The sequence below is a fragment of the Barbus barbus genome, assembly GCF_936440315.1.
Source record: "Barbus barbus genome assembly, chromosome: 8".
Classification (NCBI taxonomy): Eukaryota; Metazoa; Chordata; class Actinopteri; order Cypriniformes; family Cyprinidae; genus Barbus; species Barbus barbus.
This window is the reverse complement of record NC_136736.1, coordinates 21,007,745-21,027,725: the sequence shown is the minus strand read 5'-3', so window position 1 is coordinate 21,027,725 and position 19,981 is coordinate 21,007,745. Positions and strand designations below refer to the sequence as shown.

At 35.8% G+C, this 19,981-nt stretch overlaps 1 protein-coding gene across 1 annotated transcript in view; it reads left to right on the top strand.

The window, feature by feature from the left end:
• The window catches only part of LOC306874380 (slit homolog 2 protein-like), an 85,113-nt gene that overhangs the window by 46,386 nt on the left and 18,746 nt on the right, over nt 1-19,981 (top strand). Inside the window, exons 5-21 of the mRNA XM_079424383.1 lie at nt 1,858-1,929; nt 2,387-2,458; nt 3,276-3,347; nt 4,809-4,972; nt 5,350-5,482; nt 7,622-7,693; nt 7,780-7,851; nt 9,319-9,390; nt 10,717-10,860; nt 11,236-11,399; nt 14,047-14,197; nt 15,391-15,465; nt 16,005-16,148; nt 16,338-16,481; nt 17,653-17,819; nt 18,099-18,231; nt 18,480-18,548. Coding sequence (XP_079280509.1) covers nt 1,858-1,929; nt 2,387-2,458; nt 3,276-3,347; nt 4,809-4,972; nt 5,350-5,482; nt 7,622-7,693; nt 7,780-7,851; nt 9,319-9,390; nt 10,717-10,860; nt 11,236-11,399; nt 14,047-14,197; nt 15,391-15,465; nt 16,005-16,148; nt 16,338-16,481; nt 17,653-17,819; nt 18,099-18,231; nt 18,480-18,548 — 1,920 coding nt within the window. The remainder of the gene's footprint in view (nt 1-1,857; nt 1,930-2,386; nt 2,459-3,275; nt 3,348-4,808; nt 4,973-5,349; nt 5,483-7,621; nt 7,694-7,779; nt 7,852-9,318; nt 9,391-10,716; nt 10,861-11,235; nt 11,400-14,046; nt 14,198-15,390; nt 15,466-16,004; nt 16,149-16,337; nt 16,482-17,652; nt 17,820-18,098; nt 18,232-18,479; nt 18,549-19,981) is intronic.

Below are 19,981 nucleotides of genomic sequence, written 5' to 3'. Positions count from 1 at the left end.
TCTAAAGGTGCTCAGGGGTCATCATTCAACCCTCTTTTACTCTCTTTTATTCTCTTTTTCTTTTTCTGCTCTTGATGCTCTCCTGGGTGTTCCACTATATGCTGCCACTGAAGTTGTATATATGTGTGTGTGTGTGTGTGTGTGTGTGTGTGTGAGCCTCCCTAGTTGTCTAGCCCATGCCCACCTCCCACCATGTCTTTGTGTGTGTGTGGTGCTTTATTCAGTGTTAGTCACCCTGTTGAACTGGGAACAGGTTTTTTTAATTGTTTGATTTGATTTAAATAGTTTGTCTGTACCTGAATTCGTCTTGCTGTCATATGGCTGACAGCTGGAATGTTTGTGCTGTAATCCAGAAGTACGTTTGATCTCATAAATGCACGCACAGATCGGTGTCAGTGTCCTGTACAGGCACAGATGAACCTGATTAAAGACGATTCCCATTCAGTTCACGCTCAGGTCATGTCAGGATGACATTTTTAAAGAGCGCTGAAGACTTACCCAGGCTGTTTAAATGTCTGCTCTGGTGCCTAAAGAACCTGGGGCTTCAGTTAGAAATGTTTGTTTAGTCTCATCATAACTGTGTGCATTAGAGTTTTGTGTGTGCATATTTATTGCGTTTCTTCTTTCAGCTGTTACATTTGAAAAAGGGGATATTTCATTCCGTTCTCATTTTGTTCTTGTTTTCCTTCCTGCTTTCTTTTTCTTCTGTTGTTTATTTTTTTCCCGCTGACAGTGTCTGCAGATGTCAATGAATGTTGAATACTATGTGCGATTGTGTTCTTTTTATGTTCTTTTATCTTATATGAACACAAGGCTATTAGTTATGTGTAGATTTCACATTGGTGAAGTGATTAATTATATCAGTCCTTTATTTTTCTCTAGTACACTGTCTTCTCTTTGTCCTAATTTTTATATTGACCATTTATCTAAAGCTGCAGGGGGGATTGATTTTCAAGACAAATTTCAGGATTCATAAAGTATTTATTTTATCATATGGTGAAATAATCAGTCTTAGCCTTTTCTGTCATACAGATATTGTTTCAATATTTACTCACCCTCTGTCACTCTAAAGCAGCATGACTTTCGTTCCTGTGGAACACAAAATGCATTTTTGAAAATGTTCCTCATCACTCTTTTCCATGCAGATACAATGAATGGGTATTGGAGTTAAAAAAAATAATACAAAAGCGCCAAAAAAGTATCCTACAAATGACACACTTGGGGGTCTCGTCCATCTTTTACAGGGGCCCTTATATTTACATGATTATATTAACATTGTTATTATAAAATTGTACGACATTCAACTGACGTCATATTTTGTATTTATTTACATATTTTTATTTATTATTTATTTGCATTACAGCAGATTTACCAAAGGTCCTTTGAATACTTATAGTCAAAAAGGCTGAGAAACACTGAAAGAATCCATTGAATTATTTTAATCAGTCTGATTTATCAACTTAAATTTCATATGGCTTCGGAAGACTTTTGTGATACTTAAATGTAATTTTTGATGATTGAAAGCTCCCCATTTATTGTTATGGCATGCAATCAGAGACCAAAACATTCTTCACATCTGCTTCACTCACACATTTCTACTTTTGCATTGCAAAGAAGAAATAAAGTCAAACAGTTATGAAATAAGATGAGGATGAGTAAATTTACATTTTTGGGTAAACTAAAATGTATATTGTAAAGTCTGAAATTTGAGGTCTCAGTCTGCCTTTGCTTTTATTGTACACAACGACAGCAAAGGAAAACAATTCAGTGTTCACTCTGCTTTAAAAAGATTTACATATTAATATCTGTCTTTATAACTGCTTATGATTGTTAATGTTCTTCTTGTTTATTTATCAGTGACCTGAGTGAAAATCAAATCCAGGGGATTCCCAGAAAAGCATTCAGAGGAGCTACTGAGATCAAAAACCTGTGAGTCTTCTGAATCTTTGTGTGAAATAGAGAGCGAAAGAGAGCTTTGAATTAATGATTGTGTGCTTTAATGAGAAGCCCAGGCAAACTGACCATCACACACACACACACACACACACACACACATACACACATAGGAGGAGTGGGCAGTGCAGGTAGACAATACGGGAGGGGAGCACAGCAGACAGAGAGAGAAGAAAGGCTGGAAAGTGAAGAACAGTGATGAGGGGAGAAAGAGAGAAAGACTGACTACAAAATGAGTGAGAGAAGAAAAACTGATTGAAGGACAGGAGAGCGAAGGATGTATGTGGGGTTTTTTTGTTGTTATTGTTTTTTTTAGTAAGGATCAGTAGTGTTTATGAGAGTTTATTACTCTATTACCATAATCATTGAACACCAAACAGAAGAACCCACATCATCATCTTCAAACATTTTCTCTCTGTTTTTTCTCTCTCAGGCAGCTGGACTATAATCAGATTTCCTGCATTGAAGACGGAGCGTTCAGAGCTCTGCGGGACCTAGAAGTACTGTAAGTGCACTGTATGTGTGTGTGAACTTGTCTGATTGTGTTCTGTTGAATTAAAGCCACTGCAGAGATTTTTTTAGATATCACGGTCTTATTAGACTTGGGTCAAAGCTGGGCCACACAGGTTTTGGGACTGTTCCAGATACTTTGTTTGATTTTTAGATTGAAACTGAGATTAGAAAATGGTATATTCATGTTAAATTGGTATAGATTTCTCTGTTGGAGACATGCTGTGTTTGGCTGTCAGATCATGCCTGCTGAGTGTTGAATGATTGTATAAAATGCATATCTGCTTTTTAAAATTGGATTAGTGAACAATTCTGTTAGAGAGAATGGAATCAAGACAGATAAATGGGATTGTGTCAGATTATTTTGCTAGGATTATTTTGATGCTTTGTGACAACTGGACAGAAAAGAGTTTATGAGCTGTATTAAATCTAAGATGTGCATCTATAAAGTGGTTCCCTGCACATAACCCCATACATGCATGAAGGCATATTGATATACTGAAAAAAGCTGTCCTATAAGTTAATATTCAGTAGACATTCTTTATGAAAAATGCTTTGGTATAGTTTGAGAGTGAGTACAGTTTTGGTATAGTTTGAGAGTATCCTTTTGAATGTCTACTGAATATTGTAATAGGAAAATATTAAAAGGATAATTCACCCAAAATTCTGTTATCATGTACTAACTCTCAAACTATACCAAAGCATTTGTGGGCAGCTGTGGTAACCATTCGCTTTCATTCAGTGAACTATTCCTCATTATTGTTCTAAAAAGGTCTATGAACTGATTATCTTTCTCTGTCTTTGTTTCACAGCACACTGAATAACAACAATATCTCTCGTTTGTCAGTGGCCAGTTTTAACCACATGCCCAAGCTTAGGACATTGTGAGTATCACACACACACACAAACTGCATTAAACCATTTCTTCAGACTGTTGTTGGCATGTTATCCAGCACTTATCATGCTGGTCCTTAATAAGTGTGATTATGAGGTAATAGGGTGTAATAACCACATTAATATGTATGTTTCATTAGCATACATTTTGAAGATTGAAGTTCTTTGTGTGTGATCATGATTTAATCACATTTACGTGATGAGCTAGAGTAGGTAATTGCTATATCGGTATTCTGGTCTTTGTTAGCTAAACGTCAGCAATAGATGATGGAAAGAAAGCCAGTGAATGCCAAGATGGGAAGGACCATTAAGACCATGAAATCTATACTTATACTGTGGTTACCATACAGTAACTAAAACTAAAGGTATTAAAAATCTTTTTTGCTGATTGAAATAAAGCTGAAATAAAATAAAATATAAATGTTACATAAAAAGCGTACAAAAGCGCATAACAAAATTACTAAAACTGAAAATATTCAAGTAAAAGATTGTTCAAAATATTAATAGTTATTATAATAGTATATGAATAATACTAAAACAAAATTGTTACGAAATGTTACCCATTTATTTCCATGGAGGACAAAAACAAAGGGGGTATTTTTTACAAAAAGTTAAACGTAAATGTTAAACATAAAAAAATAAAAAAACATCCCAAATTGTATTTTATCCAGTTGAATAAACATGTTAAAAATCATGTAGCAATTCAGTGACAAGGTGACCTTATCTTTCTTATAAAAAATACATTAGAAAAAAATTAAGTATAAAAAATTTATTTTAATATGTTCAGTATATTAAATCACCTCCTGATTCTGTTTCAGCAAGTTGATTATATAACATTAGAGCATTGTAACACTTGAAATGGTTTGCATGTTCTGCTGCATTTCAGTGGACAAAGTGATTTTTGTCGTTCTCATTCTTGACCCAACCTATTCAAAAGCCTTTCCAAGGCCCATTGGGAAGGAAAGAATTGTGGAGAGAGATACAAGAAGAGCAGTCCATTTCAGTGCTTTCTCTAGCTATGTTCAATGTGAAGTTGGTCATAAGTCTCTGGGATGATTTCTGCCATGACAAAATACCCAACAAAATAAACTCAATCCTCTAGCTCTCTGAACACATGCTCTACTGTCATGTCATGTTAGAAAAGATAATTGTCTTGTTACTTCAGATTTCCAAAGCCAGTTACAACTAAATATGCTTTATATTTAGTTTTAACATTAATCTTGTTAAGGGAAGGACTCCTAAAGCTACTGACCACACAGAAACACCAGAGTCAACAGAGAAATTCATTGTGTGTTTGCTTGTTGTCTGCAAGTAAATGACAGTAATTAATGAACAAGAAATTTTCTAATGCAAAGTTGATAATACTCTCTCACACACATTTTTGTCGATATGCCAGCTTAGACTGCCATTGGACCTTCAAATGACTTTCTCTCTCACTCTCATCTCTCTAGTCGTCTGCACTCAAATAATCTGCTATGTGATTGCCATGTGGCCTGGCTCTCTGATTGGCTGAGACAGAGGCCCCGCCTTGGCCTCTACACACAGTGTATGGCTCCGCCCTCTCTGAGGGGCCACAACATTGCTGAGGTTCAGAAGAAAGAGTTTATGTGTACAGGTAAGTTAGTGTGTGTTTTATTTGTATGGTTTGTTTACAGGAGATAAGAGCTTGTGATTTTAAAGAGAATAAATACATGAATTTGCTGTATTGTGTTGCCAAAGCTTTCATATTCTGTCCATTTTTCGGCTGTTCTCTTTCTTTGCTCATGCTTTCAAGACTTCAGTGAAGGCAAGTTATCTATGCTAAAATAACATGGGCAAAAAAGTTTCTTTACTTCAAATTGCATTTAGTTGCAATATGCAGTCCACAACTTTTTTGCTTGAGAAAGTTTTTTTTGTTGTTTTGTTTTAATTTAATTTAATTTATCCTTTAAACCTTCATTTGTGTAGCACATCCCCCTGCATCCCTGTCATCTATCTGTATGCGTGTTTTAGGGCCCCAGTCACACTCGTCCTGTAGTGTGCTGCAGTGTCCTGAGCTGTGCACCTGCAGTAATAACATAGTGGACTGCCGGGGGAAAGGACTGACTGAAATACCCACCAACCTGCCAGAAACCATCACTGAAATGTGAGTGAGGAGCAGACACACAACACGTCACACACACCCAGACATTTATTTAGCTATCTATATCTAAAGTATATTATATTGTATTATATTATTAATACACAAGGAAAAAAAATAAGTATTATGTACTATGTACTCGAATATATTCAGTAAACATAACTATCTATAAGGTATCATACTGATAAAATAATAATTGTAATTAATAATAATAATGATAACAACACAGTATAGTAAAACACAACTTTTGTTATATTATATTATTATAATTTTCTTTATTTTATTCACATTAATAAGTTTTATATTATTTAGTGAAAATATTTGATCTGTTTCTGGATCATTTTCCGTTTGAGAGTATCCATAAAGGAATAGTTAGGATAGAAACACACACACACACACACACACACACACTCACATACATAGAGCCATCACCGACAAGACTATGTTTAGGCAGTATGTCTTCCTCAGTCTTGTATTAGGTTGAGTGTAATGGTGGATTTGTTTGGCACCAGTCTGATGTCTGCCTCCTTTTTGACAGATGTAGCTTCCACATTCCACAAACACACATACACACAGTCAGGGTTGTATCTGTATCAAGTATTTTAACTACGGAGGCCATGCTGAAGTCATGCACATTAATGCAGTGTGGAAATGGATTTTTTTTATCAATGGCATCTCTTCTGTGGGCCAGCGCTCTGCCAACGGGGCCTGGATTGAGACACATCTTTTTTAAACTGTTGTGCCTCTCACTGCCAGGGTCATTGTCTATCTTTTTTCTTCCCTTCTTTCTCTGTCTGTCATCCCTTCGTTTTTCTTCCTCTGAAAGCCACATGCAGGGCTTTGGCAGATGAGTCAGATTATCTCATTTGGCTCTGGCTGAATGAAATGTGTGTGTATGTGTGTTCGTCCACCTATGCGGGAGCCCGATTTTCATGCTCTGTCAACTTTGGAGAGCTTATCTGATTTATGATATATTTACTGTCAAAGAGATGAACAGATATGTAGCGAGAGACAGCAAGAAGGCGAGCCGTTATAAATAAGCATTGCTATATGTTGAATGCTGGAGTATTGAATGAATAATATATTTATGATTCTTATTACTTGACTTGGCAGGTAGGAAAATTACAGCTGATGTTGATTTATCTTTTATTCCACTAGTAAAACATCAACCTTTTATCACATTTTTGGTAAAATCAGGTGATTGTGAGAAAAAGTTTGAAATAAGGAATAAAGTTATATTTGCAATTGTGAGATAGAAAGTCATAATAAGAAATAAAGTCACATTTGTGAGATATAAACTCAGAATTATGAGAAATAAAATCACAACTTTGAACTATAATATGTCAGTAGTGACAATAATGAGAAACAAAATCACTATTATTATTATTTTATTATTATTAATCCTTATTATTATTATTTTATTCTGAGTGGGTAACAGGCTTCCAAAGTCATTATTCAATTCTTACACAAGCGAAAGTATCTTATAAGAGGGAGGTTACTGAGATAAAGTGAGACAGCATCATTCAGTGACCCACTCCATGTATATTAAATCCAAATACTGTAAAGTACAACAGTTTTGCTACTAATGCTACTAAAATAGCTGATACTAATATAACTGTTCTTTTGTGGTAAATGTTTTAATGCAACAAAAAAAAGCCTGAGTGCACTTTTAAGACAATGTTTAAATGTCAGTGTGTTCATAATTAAATTTTTCATGGAACACAGATGTTGGATTTGTTCTTAGTCTGACCAAATCACAGAAGCACACACTCATCCAGACATGGGCACTGCCTCAGACTGGAACTACAGCAAACTGACGCAGCTGCTACACTGTGATTAAAGTCGTCCCAGAGATATTGACATTAATCTTACATTTGTGCCTGTCACAATGATTTCCCCCTTCTTTTGTCTTGGTACCCCTCTTATTGTATTAAATATCTGTATTAAAAAACAGACTCTAAACCCAGAATTAATGTCCAAGATGTAGCATTCCAAATCAGTCATCGCCCATCTCCCATAACATTTTTCCAATAACTCCTCAATACTGATGTCAGTGCCCATTATTTTCCACTTAGCCTCACCTGGATTATTCCCTCTGCCACGTTCCCTCCATTTGTTGATCTGGTTTATTCTCACTGTTCACAGCCGACTGGAGCAGAACTCCATCAAGATTATTCCACCAGGAGCATTCTCACCTTACAAACGGCTGCGGAGAATGTGAGTGTGTGTGTCCATGTGAGCACACATACATACATAATTACATACATATTCATCATCATTCTCTAATTTTCTTGTTTCTTTAGAGATTTGAGTAATAATCAAATAACTGAATTGGCTTCAGACTCCTTTCAAGGTCTCCGATCTTTGAATTCTCTGTAAGTATTTATATGTATATTTGTGTGTGTGTGTGTGTGTGTGTGTGTGTGTGTGTGCGTGAGAAGAGAATGTAAGAGTTATATTAAGCTTCCATCATTCTTTCAATTTTTGATGATCTGACTCATTCAAGCTTTTAGAGAACAGAGCAGATAAACCCCTGTAGAGTCAGAATCAACATAACCACCATTCAAATATACAGGACATTTTCATTTCAATAGATTAACAGTTTTAAAGACACCTCCAGTAATTATTCTATCTTTAAATAAGTTGTATGAAATAAGGAAATGAATAATACTGATCTCATGAGAAAATGTAAGTATTTTACAAGGTGGCAGTTTTGGTTGAATTCATACGATGTGAAGAAAAAGGAAGCAAGTAAGCAGGGTAATTGCAAGACAAATGACAAATTTATATTGTATATGGCTAAACCCTTAGAATATGAAACACACTAATATAAATACATTAAGCTATTTGTTTTGGTCTGGCATTTTCAGTGTGCATATTTGTGTGTCTTACGGTGATGGGATGTACATGTATATGTCTTTCTTTGTTGGTCTCTGTATTTTCTTTGGTTTACTTTACTGACCGGGTTCCAATGAGCCACAACTTAGTGGGGGGAACAGTTCTCCCCCTCTCTCTCGTTCCCTTCGAACCAGCCTCTTAGGAACACCAGCCAGCCATTTAAAATCTCTCCTCCTGAAAAAATACAATTTCAAGCCAGAAGAGTGATTCAATGTGAAACATAAGCGAACACACACATGCAAGTCCTGATATGACATCACAGTAATGAAATACTTCAAATGCAGGCACAAACTGAATTTTTTTTTAGATGCTGATTTTGGGGGGAAATCTGCCTGTTAACAGAATTGTGTACTACACACCAATAAGTATCTTAAAGAATAAACTAATTAGTCAAAATATTTAATGAATAAACATACAAAAGTACAACTTTGTACAACGTGAAAGACAGACTTTCCAAATCTTGAAGTTTTCTGTAAAGTTTCTGTGTGGGCTGCACATATGTAGGATATCAGCATATAGCCAAAGCCACAATGCCATTATTCATTCTAAAATAAAAATGCCAAGAAATGTTTAACCCTGTGTGGCTCTTTCAGATTAGTCCTGAATTTGCCAATATTTATCACCCATTTTTATGACAACATCAGTTTGTGTAGGGTTACAGACCATTAAGATTAAGTAATGAATATGAGATGTAATTGATATTTTATATTCATCATAAGAAGATTATTGCACAAATGTTTTTCATGATTTTACCTCTGGGTCCATATGATTTAATTTGTGTTTAAATATGATTCGTCACTGGTTGCACTGGGATGATTTGTGGTGGTGCATCTTGTGCTCGGTTTGAGGAACCATTTCTGATGAATGGTTGTGTGTGTGGGTGGGTAATGAACATCTTTAATCTTTGCTTTTATTTAATGTTCCCTTGTGTTTCTGCCTTTCAGGGTTTTATATGGGAATAAAATCACTGAACTTTCCAAAGGCCTTTTTGATGGACTATTCTCATTGCAGCTACTGTGAGTAATGCACATTCTATGAATTTATGCTTGAAAATGCCATGAAGGAAGGGCGTTTATTTCTCTCCGAGTGTGGGTGGGTCAGGTTTTGCCAAGTCTGAGGACCAGCCATTGGGAAATGGTTTAATAAACATACTAAATAATGACTCAATTAAAATCTAATTATGCCAAACGTGAAAGGAAATTTCATTAGCTCAAGATACCAACATTTTAGTAATTAATAGCAATGGCAGTAATTCTCAATATCAACTTAAATACCACAGCAAAACAATTAATATGCTATTAAACACAATATTGTGAAACTTTACCAGTATTTCTCAGTAAGTCAGCATTGCTTCAATTTAACAGTCAGTAATAAAGAAGGAAAGACCAGTATTATTTTTCTTTTTATTGTCAATATTGTCATTTAAATGAGTGTAAATTACATACTTGACAGAGACATACATATTAGGCAAAATTTAGAGTCTAATATTTTGAGAAAACTCTTATATCTAACCAAAAGTGTTTACATAAATATCCTACCAAGACAATAATTTTTTTATTTTAATATACAGTTAGTATTGCAGTTGTGGTACGGGTGCTTTTGACATCCCTGTAGTGTAAAAATAATAGATGCTCACATCATGATAGAAAAAACAAGTGTGTGTGTGTGTGTGTGTGTGTGTGTGTGTGTGTGTGTGTTTGCACCTTGAGGATAGGACCGTAAGCCTGACACATTTCCCTGATCACAGACACAACTGGACATAAATTCACACACATACCCCACATTTCCGCTTTATGTGTGTGAGTATGAGGAGTATGTTTAGGAAATGCTTGTTAATCCAAGTATTTATAGGGTTTTAATAAGACCATACGCATTTGGAGCTACTACATAACATTACAAACTCACATGCGCTCAGACCGTGTTGAAAGTGAATATAGAAAGATTGTACTCCCTCTCACTTTTGAATTGTTCTGAAATAACTAACATGTGAAACTCACATTTGTGTATGCTCACAAATATAAAAGTTTAGTGCCAATAACTAACCAATAACATTTCACACACAGTTTTATTGCTTTGCAGGAGATGCAGAACATATAAATCCTGTTTATACGAAAGCAGCTTTGTAAAATAAAGCCTCTGTTTATTCACAACTTTGTTTTCCTATAAGGCACTGTAAATGAGTCTGGAGACCGCAGGGAAGTCTCGCTCATATGTTTGTCTAGAAATGTTAATCTATTTGCATATGGCATTTATACTTTCTCAATTTACAACTCATATATAGATTTTCCTGTTTGCCTGAGAGATTTGTATAAAATGTCACATGCAAATGTTTATCCCAACAGGTTGCTAAATGCAAACAAGATCAATTGTTTGCGCGTAGATTCTTTCCAAGACCTGCAGAATATGAATCTTCTGTCGCTTTATGACAACAAACTCCAAACCATCGCAAAGGGAACCTTCTCTTCTCTCCGAGCCATCCAAACACTGTGAGTTACACTAAGTAATATTTTTTACCTCATAAACCCTTTTGACTTTAGTATAATGACATTAAAAAGTATCATCTCTTTATAATGTCATGTTTACTTTTGTTTTTTTTTTTACTGCATTTTACAGAATTAATATGTATGCAGGCAAGAAAATACACAGCTGCCTTTATATTTTTGTCCCTTGTTTCATCATATATGAGGGAATTTGAAAAACTCTTTGTATATAATATTAGGCCCATGTATGATCAATGGCATGCAGTCATATTTTAGGTTGGTCAGTAGGTTGAGAGTAAAACATATTTGTTTTTTCAAGAAACTGACCATCTTATTTATGACCGTCATTCATAATTTTGTTGAATATTTTATATTTATCAGTCATTTGGCCCAGAACCCCTTCATGTGTGACTGCCATTTGAAGTGGTTAGCTGACTACCTGCAAGACAACCCGATTGAGACCAGTGGAGCTCGATGCACCAGTCCTCGCCGGCTTGCTAACAAACGCATCGGCCAGATCAAGAGCAAAAAGTTCCGCTGTTCAGGTACATACATCCATGAAAATCGGTTTGTTCATAATATGCATAATTTTGAGTAATTTGCCAGACTTGCTTACAGATGCTAAATTTTGACTCTACCTCTTCCTGTCTGTTCCTGACTATGGACTTTAGCGTCAGTGAGAATGTGTGTGTGTGGTCAGGGGTGTTAACATCTTAGTCAGCTTTCACTTACACAGACATATACAGTTCTGAGCGTCTCAGTATGAGTTATCTTCTCCTGTCTAAGCAGAATATAAATCAGAATGCAAATGTGTGTGTTTGGGGGGTATTATTAGTTTACTGTCTGTCAGTTAAGTATTGATCGCTGTGGGGTTATAAATGAGCAGGATTCTCTGATCAATATTCATATTCATTTATTGATCTACATACACACAGCTTTCCTCTCAGTTCTCTGTGTATCTCTCTTTGTTTAGCTAAAGAGCAATATTTTATACCAGGTATGTTCAACTACTAAACACTTTGTCTGTGTGTGTACTGCACAAAAGCCTTTGGACTACTACACTAAAGCACGCAAATGACATGCACATTATTATGCAGATACATTTTTTACTGTATTTGGATAGAAGAGCAAAGCATAATGGTGCTGTGTTCTGTGTAGCATGTGGGTCAATGACAATACTCATAATCTAATCAGAATCTAAAAATGTATTTAAAAATACATTATAAATCCAGTTTATACATACAATGACTTGAATACCTCTTCTTTTATGAATGTGTCTTTATTAATAAAGAAATCTATATTAATTAAAAAAAATATATAATAAAAATTATTATAATTTTGAATTTATTTTGTATTTTTATTTCTTTTATACTCTACCATTCAAATATTTGGGGCAGGTAAGTTTTTTTGGAAGAGGTATCTTATACTCACCAAAGCTATATATATATATATATATATATATATATATATATATATATTTATTTATTTTTTTGCAAAAATACGGTAAAACAGTAATATTGTGAAATATTATTAGAATTTAAAATGACTGTTTTCTATTTTAATATATTGTAAAATGTAATTTATTCCTGTGATGGGAAAGCAGTTATTATACCAGTCTTCAGCGTCACATGATCCTTTTTTGGGATACATTTTTTATTGATTTTGCATAGATACAATTGTCCAAAATCTTCTTCACAATAAACAGAACAAGCTGACCCTCTGAACTCCTCCAAACAGATTTTGTTTATAATTATTTAAAAGTCATTTGATCATTTTAATGCATTCTTACTGAATAAAAGCTGAATATTAATTTATTTATTTACTAACTTACTTTTTACTTACTCACTCTCCCTTAACTGACCCAAACTTTTTAATGATTTCATTACAAAAAAAAGTGTGCGTTCCCTAAAAATGATTATTAGACCTTTTCAAAACCATAAAACAATATGAATACTATATAGTTTTAAGAACTTGGTATGTGTTTTAAACCAAAATACAAATACAGTTGTTGGTTTTTTACGTTAAGTTGCTAGATGAGCAAGCACACAATGGCGCTTCAGTCTAATGCTAATTTGTTGTCAAACCTTCACCAGGCTGATCAGTGTCACTCTTGCTGTGTGCATGCTCACAAATAGCACACAGTGACATGGATCTAAGACACAGGTTTTCCAGTGTTCGCAGGTATTAGGGCTTGACTGTTGGAGTGTATTACATATTCTCTCTCTTCCTTTCTCGCACACACACTCAGGGATTCATCATATCAATAAGTGTAAGTAACTGACACAAGACCAGTAGGATGTCACCCAACAAGCCCTTCCCCCCTCAATCCCAACCAATCACAGACCAGGAACCCAAATATATGTGAAAATATGCTCAGAGGTTTATGAAGCACACATGTATTTGTGTGTTTGACTGTGCTTATACCTGCTGATTCATGTTTATTTACTGTACAACAGCTGCAATATTCCTGCCACACTCTTCTGTTTCTCTCTTGTCTTTTCCCCCGCATCTCTCCTCTCTCTATTATGTTCTCCATTATTCCTACTAGTTTATCACAGCTAAACAAATTACTGTCTCATTCTTTAGCTCTCAATCCTTTGTTTCTCTTTCTCTCTTTCTCTCTCTCTCTCTCTGTGTCTTGTGGAGGAAATTCAGCGGGGTTTTCCTTTGTGCTTGATCTAACCATGTGGTTGCAGACTCGGACTAATACATGGTTCTGTCAAGCACCATGGAAGGTCTTGCAGCATCTACAGCATGGCAAGCAACAAGAGACAACCTTTGTATGTGTGTGTGTGTGTGTGTAAATGTTTTGTCTTTGTTTGTATGGATGTGCAGTTAAGAATATGTGCATCGTCCCAATTCCCAATTATAAATGTGTGTCTGTGTGTGTGTACACAACACTCCAAAGTCATGGCTAGTATATGTCAGCATGGCTTTATGTGTTGTCAAGAATGATAATGCCATAATTGCCATGGTGATAACTGAGTTTCCTCTGGTCTAGCACAATTAACATTTAACGTCCTCCTTCCCAGTGACCCTCTACTTTTACCACTCTACCTTTCCAACCAAACGTCTTCAAGCTTATTCCTCCTCTGTCTCTCACTCTCTGTCCTCTATTTCTCTCATTCACACTTTATTTGTGATTTTGTGGTGTGTAACGGTGTGTGTTTGTGTGTATGGTTATGTGTATAGGTGTGGAAGACTACCGATCAAAACTAGGTGGGGATTGCTTCGCTGACCTGGCGTGCCCAGAGAAGTGTCGCTGTGAAGGAACCACAGTGGACTGCTCTGGACAAAAGCTCACGAAGATCCCAGACCACATACCTCAATATACAGCAGAACTGTGAGTGTCTCTCATTTAAGGTTTAGTTCAGCCAAACATTCTGTCTTAATTTTCTCACTAAACATTGTTTACTCTTTCCAAATCATTGAAAGTCCATTTCAACAAAACCTTGACGTTTCAAAACGTTCATATTGATGAAATTCTGAATAGTGCACAAGCACAACCCTGCTATACATTATTGCTTATAAATATATAAACACATTGGGGGTGACTGCGAATAGTCGAAGATTCGATGATTCGATAGGAGGAGCCTGATTTGACTCCCAATCTCACAGTTAAATATTCGCGGGTTGTTATGATCATGCCGTTTTGGCTATATGGGGGTGCTCAAATGTCTGATTTCACATAGAACGCTTCATTGTAGTACTACTGTGATTATCTCTTCAGCAAGCAGCGCAAGCAGGACAAACAACAATGCAGAAAATGAATAACTATGACTGGGCCTGTCATGTACATATATTATATTACATGTATTATAATTAGAACACTATTATAATAAAACACTGTGAATTTTTATAGTTTAGTTGGTGTGTTTCTGCACGTTATTGCGTGAAGAACATGTCCACAAAAGGAGTTCATTCAGAGCCGCGCAGACACATTCACTTCTGCATTCGGGGGATTTTGAGCAGATAGTCTATAAGTCATAATATTAACGTTATGTTTTATAAATAATGAAGCGTATTATATATGAGATAAATGAGTTAAATCCCATTAATTAAAAACCTGCTATCAGATGCTTCTGGTCATCTGCAGCTCAGAAATGCAGAACATTAATAACTACTGTCATATACAAAATGTTATAATGAGAGCATTGTAAAAAAATTTGTGAATTCTTAGAGTTTCGCTGACGTTTAATGTTAACTATCTTTTAATCAAAATATAAAACATTTACCCTGTTTGTATCTGCGAGGCATCCGTTACACATTTTTCCTGTGTGTTAACGTCAGTATAAAAACTCGTCAGTATAATACTAAAATTATGACTGTCCAATGTCTGACTTGACTCTTGGTAATGTATTTTGCCCCCCGCCCCCAAACATACGATTCGACTATCAGTCGACTATCGGCAAGATTCGAAAAATCTGATTCGACTATGAAAATCCTTAGTCGAGGGCACCCCTAAAACTCATACAGATTAATTCATCAACAAGTCATTTATTGTGTTATTGTGTGTTTCATTTGTTTTCTATGCAGCCGCTTGAACAATAATGAATTTACAGTGCTGGAGGCTACAGGAATTTTTAAGAAGCTTCCTCAGCTGCGCAAAATGTAAGTCTCCTTCTGTGTCTTTGTCATCTGTAATTATACAGTTTAAGGCTGGAATACACTACACGACTTTTAAAAACTGAACAGATCTTAAAACACTGGGCATCATGCACTTACCGACTTTGTAATAGTCACAGAGGAAAAACTGTCTATCATACACTAAACAACAGAGGATCACACACTACCAGACTTTAAAGTCGTTCCGATCACAACAAACCCACACAGATACATGCACCTTGTTGTTAGGAGATGCGTGAAAACAATACACGTTCTAAAATCTGCTATCTACATGTTTGATATCCTCTGACTGGATGGAATCATAGTCTGATGCTAAATAAACGGAGTCTGTGACCATCATACACTATGTGATTTTCTATTAAATCTGTCAACTCAAATTTGCAGACTGGCTCTGGCTTTCGCCAACTAGCGTCATCTTCTCCAGACTGTAAAAATCGGGGCAAAAATTGTGTACCATATTCCAGCCTTTAGGCCACCATCATCAGAGCATTTAAAGTACCATGCCAACTTGCTTTGTTTTACAGTAATCTTAGTAACAATAAGATCACAGATATTGAGGAAGGCACATTTGAGGGGGCCAGTGGAGTGAATGAGCTCATACTGACGAGCAATCGCTTAGAGAGTGTCCACTACAGCATGCTGAAAGGCCTCAGTGGCCTCCGCACACTGTGAGTATCACATGCTTGCATGACTCAATCAAACTTCAGGACAATGCATCCAGATGCTGTCAAAAAATAATATCTTGGTATGATTTTATTCTCAGGTGTGGGCACATTGGTCTGTGTGTTCCAAACCAAATCTGATTCACAGCTTCTGGCTGTTTTAAGTGATGATGTGTGTGTGTTTGTCATGTGCAGGATGTTGAGGAGTAACAAGATAAGCTGTGTCAATAACAGTAGTTTTACTGGTCTGAGCTCTGTGAGGCTGCTCTCTCTGTATGATAACCTGATCACCTCCATGTCCCCGGGAGCCTTTGACACACTACATTCCCTCTCAACACTGTGAGTATCAAACCACAGTATCAACAAAATGTTTTGTTTTGTTTCAGTAAAGCTGTCCCAAAACTGAGTTAGCTGCCTTGCTATCTAAATACATTAGGTAACCTCTAAAGGAACATCCTCATCTTAATGACATGTTCACACCAATCATGATAACTATAATGAAAATTATAACAATATTTATATTAGCATCCACACCAATGCACAATAACATTGTTTAGCACACACAGTAGTTATGTTGTCTGCTGCTTTAAATGTTACATTTTGTTAAAGTTGGGTGGATTCTTATTGGTTGTCAGTGTTTTATTGTTCATCAGCAGGAAAAAAGTTTTGAAAGTGATTCCAATATAGTCATTCCTCAATGTAGTTTTGTTATTGTTATAGGTATTGGGTGGACTTCCTTATTCTAACAAAAGTTACTGAAAACTAATAATTATCATTATAGTTGTAGTCATTGATGTGAACAGACCTTTAAAGTAATAGTTCACCCAAAAATGAAAATTTTGTCATCATTTACTCACCCTCGTGTCATTCCAAATCTGTATAAGTTTCTTTTTTAGGTTGAACACAAAAGAAGATATTTTGAAGAATTTTGAAAAACCAAACAGTTGTTGGTCCCCATTGACTTCCATTTCAAGTCAGTGGGGATCATCAACTGTTTAATTACCAGCATTCTTCAAAATATCTTCTTTTATGTTCAACATAAGAAAAACACTACAGGTTTGGAACAACATAAGGGAGAGTAAAGGATGACAAAATTTTCATTTTTGGGTGAACTGTCCCTTAAGGAGGTGAACAATATGAATCATTCTACATAAAAAGAAACTCTTTACTTATGCTTGACTTAATACAGTTTCACATTAGCAAATTGATAAGCTAATTCCATGATACTCGACATTACTATGAAATTACAAGAAAAAGCACTCAAATACTAGGATAAAGCAGTGAACTTAAAAACAGGTCAAATTGTTACTTATTTAACAAAATTTGAGTTTATTCATAATAAACATTTCTCTCGCCTTGTACATCATCTGATTTATTAAAGTTGCCTGCCTTTCAAGACGGTAGTGTACCTACGCAGACAGCTCATTTTGAAACAGAGCTTTTGTTTGTGAGCTTCTGGAATGTTTTACTAAATATTTGCTACATATTTTTTCCTTATGCGATCCCACAGAAACTTGCTGGCCAATCCGTTTAACTGTAACTGTCATCTGGCCTGGCTGGGGGAATGGCTCCGTAAGAAACGGATTGTCACGGGTAACCCCCGCTGTCAGAGCCCATACTTTCTTAAGGAGATCCCTATTCAAGATGTGGCCATTCAAGACTTTGCCTGTGAAGACGGTATGGCTATGAGAGTGTGTGTGTATTGAGGTTGTTTAGTATTTGTGCATGTGTGTAAGAAAATCTTGTTTCTAGCTATTAATAGGGCTAAGATCTGTTATGCTAACTTGAGCATAGCTCAGTGTTATCTTTCCTTTACACAAACTCAGGCAAGCTTACAAAAACAATCACCCTGGCATATCTTCACATCGCAAAGCTCATTTCAAAATGCATTATTCTCGGCTTCTGATAAATTTGAACATTAACATGATGATTAATTTTCTCTTTGTGTGTGTGCAGGTAATGATGAGAATAGCTGTTCACCCTTGGCTCGCTGTCCTGCTGAGTGTTCGTGCTTGGATACGGTGGTTCGCTGCAGTAATAAAGGACTTAAGGTTTTACCCAAAGGCATTCCTAAAGATGTTACAGAACTGTGAGTGCACACAAATACACTACAGCCACAAACCTCACAGCAATTTCATAATAAATGGCCATTTTCAAAAATCCCTTTATCTAATCCAGGCACACCTTTTTTGTAAACCCAGCTGTCTCCACCAACATATTTGTCGTCTGAAATAATACATGCTATATATATGTCTTTGAAGTTTCTCCCATTACAGTGTTGCTAATGTGCTATTTCCTCTGTGTTTGAGTAATAACTTGTTTGTATGTTTCTGATAGCTATCTCGATGGCAACCAGTTCACGCTAGTCCCTCTGGAACTATCCAATTATAAACACCTCACTCTCATGTAGGTACAGCCCTCTCTGGAGTCACCCAATCACAAATACTACACAGTTATCAGGGCCCTGCCCCTCTAAAACCAGCCAATCATAGCAGACCTCCACTCTTTTAAATGGACAGAGTTAGCCTGTACATATGGTGCTTGATCCATTTTCTCATCAAGCCAATGCCAGAAAATCCAAATGTTTGTAACTGTATTTTAAGGGTTTATTTGGGCTTTTCCCCTTATTTCCTGCACTATGAGAACATATTCCATCTCCACCAAGCATACCAAATGAATAAAGCACTAATTAGCAATGATCATTACAGTTTTTCTCGATTGCTAACACACAATTTATGAAACAATTCACAATTTTCTCACAACTATAAACACAATCTCAAAATTACACACCAACTTGTACAAACTTCAAACTTCCAGGTCAAAATCAAATAGTCAAAAACATATTCTCTTTTGTCAGACTCAAACTTTGGCCTCAGATGAAACACAAACCTGTCAAATACTCAGACTACTTTCCTGTCTAGAGAACACTAGTGAGATCAATTCAAAACACTGTTACAAAAACCTCCTTTTGGGTAATAGGAATGAATCCTTTTGCTAGTTAATGTCTGTTACAGTATATGGCATAAATAAAGGACTGTAGATACAGTAAAATTCAGCAATAAATTTTAAGAAAAGTTTACTTTCATTACACGACTGTAAAAATATCTTACAGTAGATGAAAAGCACTAGAAGAGAAAAGTTCAAAGACCAAACAACTGAATATACAGTAAACACACACTGGAATATACTGTCAGTTACTGTAAATAAGTAAATAAATTAATTCATTCATTCAGCATCCTCAGCTAAATTGTATTACAGTATTGGTACTGTAGTATCCTTATTTGTTATTGCAGTTTCTTAGTCTTCTGAAAAAGACTTCTCTGCCTCCCCTGGACAGTCGTCTCTCAGTTCTGCAAAAATAGAGTACATGTAAGGACTATTGGCTACAAATCAATTCAACAGTAATGAGTTTGAGGGTGTACATCATGTGCTACAGTTTTTACTGTACATAGAATAATGAGCGTTCTCTCATCAGAAGTGCTGTTGCTATGTACTGTAATAATATTGTATGTGTAATTAGTATTGAAACCTTGTAGATGAGCCTGCAGGTCACCTTCCCTCATGGTCAGTCCATGCAGAAGAACATGGATTCATAATCAAAAGACAATCACTTGTGCTCCTGTGCATATCATCCTGAGATTCTGACCTGTGTGTCATCAGTTTTGCTACTTAATGTTAACACAGGGATAAATGTGTGCTGTTTGAGTTAATTTTTTGATGCTTGAGTTAATTATATTGTGTGTTTGTGTTTTCTGAATGAGAACATGGTTAAACCTGTGCAAAATGATAGTATTTTTGTGTAAAGTTTTGCAGAAAACACTGAGCAAATCGGAAAGTGT